This window comes from Silene latifolia, chromosome 2 (assembly GCF_048544455.1).
Source record: "Silene latifolia isolate original U9 population chromosome 2, ASM4854445v1, whole genome shotgun sequence".
Classification (NCBI taxonomy): domain Eukaryota; kingdom Viridiplantae; phylum Streptophyta; class Magnoliopsida; order Caryophyllales; family Caryophyllaceae; genus Silene; species Silene latifolia.
In genome coordinates, this window is record NC_133527.1 from 120,342,155 (window position 1) to 120,347,387 (window position 5,233).

Sequence of the window (5,233 nt, forward strand, 5' to 3'; positions counted from 1 at the left end):
TTGTGATTTTCGGATATATGGGCACAAGTGAGTTCTCCTACTCACTTGTTCTTGAGCTCTCCAAATGGAAGAACAAGGATTCAAATGTAGAATCCCTCCCAAAAGCATATACCCAAGGAATACTCATAATAACTAATATTATTTAGATCTAGTAACAATATTAGTTTTGCTATAAAATGATACAAAATAAATTGTATTTTGAGCTCTTGAATCACTCGGTCAAGAGGGAGTATATGTGAGATTTTATTTCTCTAGAAAAATCACATAATGTAGAGATTTTTATTGCATTTTCTTACACTAGAAAATTATATTGTGAAAGGAATGAATAATAATGTAGAGAGGAAAAATTTCTCTCTTTCTTTTGATATGGCCGAAAAAGAAGAAGAGAGGGAGCCTTGGGTAGGTAGCCCAATACCTTTTATTTTTGCTCTTCTCAAAAGCATAGGTGTGCATGGCTACTCCTTTAGGTATAATTATTGTGTTTTCCACTCAAGATAAAAACACAATGTATATCATATACTCCCTCCATTATTTCGGCATATACAACATAAAATGGATAGTCCATTTTATTTTGTCATTTGTCAATTGTAACATATGTGACATGTTACTTGACATATGAAATTGTAATGTATTTTTATCATATTAAAAATCAACATACTCATAAAATATGTCATTTACAAAATCGACTAGTAATTCGTAATTACTCGTACCAAAAGTTTCCAAATTATAAACTACAACATTCTGTATTTATAATAATTTATTCATTTCGTATCAATTGTTTCTGTAAACAATAATTTCATCTAAGTAATAAAACAATTCGATTACTTAGACCGTGTCTTATTTAATCATATTTACAATAAGATACGTAAATTATACTCACAAAATTATCCGTCAATTTTAAGCAATTTAATTAACTCGTATCGGTATACGATTAATTAAATAATCAATTAAGAGTATTTCCCTATAGGTATGACCTAAGGGGATAAACGATCACCACCGTCGCACGACAAGTAATGTCAAACTCTAGTCAGCCAATCATTACCGATATGTGTGGACCAGTTGACTGTAAAATATTACATCCCACATGTATTCTTAAAATGAGATTTAATAATGATATTTAAATCATGTGATCGCACTATTGTTGAGGACACATTTCCTAACAGACAGATTAAACGGCATCGAAAAATTAGGTGGTTTAGCCACTTGAATCACTCAATTCGGAGTCCGTATGAGTAAATGGCGTCGTTTTATCGATAAAATTTATAGAAAAGTTTACCCTTCTGTGAGACGGTTATTTATACTATTTTATTATGCGAGAATTTAATTGAATTGGATATTTTGTAAGTTGGAATATATTTCCTTATGTTGATAGTTTTTCACATGATAGAAATTTGAAATAGCATGAGAATGATATTGTGATGAATTTTGTGATTTGGGCCAAAGTAGGCCAAGACTCTGAGCTGGGCCAGATTGACCGAACGAGTTTGGTCAAACTAGGTTTAAACCGGTCAGCCTCGATTTGACCAATGACCCGTCGCGGGACTAAGGTCGAGGGTTTGTCTTTGAGGTGAGATTGGTTGATATTGAATGTTTCATATTGATGCCTTGATATTTATGATTCAACATGTTGGTAGCTTGATGTTTTAACCATATGAGCATGATTATTATTTCACATGTTGGTTGTTGGATGCTTTGGTTGCCTTATGCTTGAGTCTTGTTTGCCTTTGGCCATTTTAGCTTATTCTCATGGATTATGATATTGATGGTTAGCTATAATTTGGTTATTGATGACATTGAGGATATGGTTGGATTGTCTGCTGAATAGACATTTATATAGCCTTTCACATGATAGAATGTTAGCATTTATGTTTGAAAGTTGGACTCTTTGCCCCTCTTATGGTTAAGTGGGTGTCCTACTTGTCTTAAGTGTTGTAGGCTAAAGCATTCAGTTGGGACTAGGTCCTAGGTGAGTGACTTCGGTCGATGTCATAGATAGGCCCTTATAGTCTTTGACGAGTGTATGTTTGCGGCTTAATAGCCTTTGTGTCTTAGCTTGGTGGGCTTATATCCAAGTTAGGGCATGACCTCCTGACGTACTCTTAGAAGTATGTGGTCAGCTTAAGTACTAGCCAACCCTTTGGTGGACTCCTTAGGGGTACTCATGTGTGTGATCATGGGTCTTGGATGCGGTATTTTCCGCATGTCGCTAGGTCTGCGCAGGTTTAGGACTAGGGTGTTTACCTTACCTTGTGGTATAGACTCGAGTTACAGAGTGACTATTGACCGTCCTAAGAACTTATGCCTGTCTCTAGATATATTGTCCTTTCTTGTTTGATGATTCTATGAATCATAGAAGGTGAGATGCAAGCCGACTATGGTTGATAGAGTTTGGATTCCTGGATGTTATGTGATTCACATGATAGTGTAGTACGAGTCGGTCTAGTATTCACATGCTAGGACTATGTGTTGTCGTATTGTTGTTCACATGATAAGCATGATTGTCTAGCATCTATATGCTAAGGCTATGTGTTATTCATATTCATATTCTTATGTTTACATGTTATATTAATTATGACATTTCGTGGCTGGGAGAACTCGGAGTTACTCCCCACTGACTGTGGCTTTCGTATTTGTATAAAATGCTATTGACAGGTAGGTGATGCATATATGGGGTACATGGACGAGCTAGCGAGCAAAGTAACCTTGGGACCTAGATTGGCTTTATTTTATTGTGACCCTTGAACACTTTTTATGTCATATACTTTTTAGGGACATATGTCTTCCTTTTTCAAACTTAGGTTGTATAACTTTATTTCGCGACTTTAGCGATGTTTTATTTATGAGGTTTATTTTGGACCTTGCATGTTTGACACCTTCCCATTTGGATATTTTTATAACAGGTTTAGGTTTTAAAAATTACAGGTTTTTACCCAAATGAACCTATTACAAACATATCCATGCAGTTTTTATCTAGAATTATGTGTTTACTTTTCCGTAATAAATGAGGGTGTTACAGTTGGTATCAGAGCATATTTGCTCCCGACGCACGTTTGTGCACCCCCGATAAAAATAACTTGACCTTAAAATAATAAACTTGAGAGATGGGTAGGATGGGTAGACTTAGGACCTTATGTTGTAGTCTCTTTGTGATTGCTATTTGTTAGGTGCTAACCAATGTTCTCTTTTGCAAGATGACTCCTACAAGAAACGTTGATAATGCAATCTTACAAGCTCTTACTCATATTCTCCAGAACCAGCAAGACATACAACAAAACCTACAAAACCAACCTCCTCTTCCTCCCCTCCTCAGTTTCCAGAAGGTGAAGACCCGGTTCTTACACTTGGGTGGCAAGTCAGTTGACTTGAAACAAGACTCAAACTTATGGTGGTGAAGTAGATCCGGTGGCACTCACCGAATGGTTTCGTGAATTGGAGAAAAGCTTTGCCTTGTATGATGTTCGTGAAGAAGACAAAGTGAAATTGGCTTCTCATTTCCTTGTGAAAGAAGCTGATAGATGGTGGTCCATGACTAGTCCTACTTCCACTCTTGAGCCTGGCTTTGGTTGGGATCGCTTTAAGGATCTAGTTGAGGCTAGGTTCTATCCAAAAGAGCTGAAACAACAAAGGCTCAAAGAATTTATGAATTTAAAGCAAGGAAGTCTTTCTGTCCAAGCCTTTACCGACAAGTTCAATGAACTTGCTCACTATGCTTCTAGACTTGTCAAAAATGAAGAAGAAAAGGCTTTCTTTTACCTTGACAAGCTTACTCCAAAGCTTAAGAGCTTGATCCGTAGGGATTCTACTTCCTTTGTCTCAATCTATGATGATGCATTATGGGCCGAGAGCTCTATTCGGGCTATTGATGAAGAGGCTCGTGCTTCTCATACTTCCCTTGGCAAGAGGCCACTCTACTCCACTTCTAGGCATTATGTTGCTCCTTCTAGATCCTTTGTGCCTACTTCTTCCCCCTCTTATCCTAACAAGAAGAGGTTTGTTCCGAGTGGACAAGCAAATCAAGGTGCTCGGCTATCTCCTAGCAACGACAAAAATCCTAAGGGTCGTATGTGCTATCATTGTAAGAAGCCTTTGCATCCCGGAATTCGTTGCTTTGATAAGAAAATTGTGTGTTTCTCTTGCAACAAGCCTGGACACAAGGCTAATGAGTGTCCTGAGAAGAAGACTACTACTACTCCTGCTGTTCCTGAGAGGCCGAGAGGTCGCATCCTTGTGATGAGCCGTGCTGAGGCTGAGGCACACCCAGACATAGTCACTGGTACGTTCTTAATATTTGATGTCCCTTGTTTGGTTTTATTTGATACCGGTGCTTCTTTGTCATTTATATCGATGAAATTCTCCGACAAGTTACCTCTTGAACCTTCACTTGGAGATAGTACATCAATATCTTTACCCTCCGGCGACATCTTCTCTTGTTCTTATTTTTATTCGGATGTTCCTATATCGATAGCGGAATCTATTTTCCCGGCTAATCTCCTTCGATTTCCACTTGAGGAGTTTGATGTTATTTTGGGCATGGATTGGTTATCTACTTACCATGCTCGATTTGAATGTCGAGATCAAAAGATTGTTCTTAAAAGCCCTTTGGGTACTCGCGTATCTTATCAAGGAGTTAGAAAGCAAACTGGTGTGAAGTTGATCTCGGCCATGAAAATGGTCAATGCGTTGAAGAAGGGTCATCAAGCATTTCTATGTGTAGTGACTACTCCTAATTCTCCTTCTCTTCCTCCCTTGAAGGATGTTCCCATTGTTTGTGAATTTCCGGATGTATTTCCCGATGAATTACCCGAGATTCCTCCTGAAAGAGATGTTGAATTTTCTATTGACCTAGTTCCCGGAACCGGTCCTATTGCTTAAGCTCCTTATCGTATGGCACCTTCCGAATTGAAGGAGTTGAGAGTTCAACTTGATGACTTGATTGAGAAAGGCTTTATTAGGCCTAGTGCTTCTCCTTGGGGTTCCCCCGTCCTCTTTGTAAAGAAAAAGGATGGATCTATGCGACTTTGCATTGATTATCGTGAACTCAATCGTGTGACAATCAAGAACAATTATCCGCTTCCACGAATTGATGATCTCTTTGACCAATTGCGTGGTGCTTCTAATTTTTCCAAGATTGACCTCCGATCGGGTTATCATCAAATTCCGGTTCGTGAGTCCGATATTCCTAAGATCGCTTTCAAAGACGAGATATGGTCATTTCGAATTTAAAGTGATGCCT

The 5,233-nt window shown here is 38.1% G+C and overlaps 1 protein-coding gene across 1 annotated transcript; it reads left to right on the forward strand.

Moving 5' to 3' along the window:
- The first annotated feature begins 3,191 nt into the window (after positions 1–3,191).
- Positions 3,192–4,872, forward strand: LOC141641240 (uncharacterized). The gene is made up of 3 exons (XM_074449911.1): positions 3,192–3,348; positions 3,398–4,273; positions 4,574–4,872. The coding sequence occupies exons 1-3, from the start codon at positions 3,192–3,194 to the stop codon at positions 4,870–4,872; spliced, it is 1,332 nt and encodes a 443-aa protein (XP_074306012.1).
- Positions 4,873–5,233: the final 361 nt, after the last annotated feature.

Excerpts from the sequence above, each read along its gene's own strand:
- LOC141641240 (XM_074449911.1), top strand. The coding sequence starts at position 3,192 with ATGACTCCTACAAGAAACGTTGATAATGCAATCTTACAAGCTCTTACT. Across the intron at positions 3,349-3,397 it reads CCGGTTCTTACACTTGGGTG|ATCCGGTGGCACTCACCGAA; the intron begins GCAAGTCAGTTG and ends GTGGTGAAGTAG. Across the intron at positions 4,274-4,573 it reads ACACCCAGACATAGTCACTG|ATCAAAAGATTGTTCTTAAA; the intron begins GTACGTTCTTAA and ends TTGAATGTCGAG.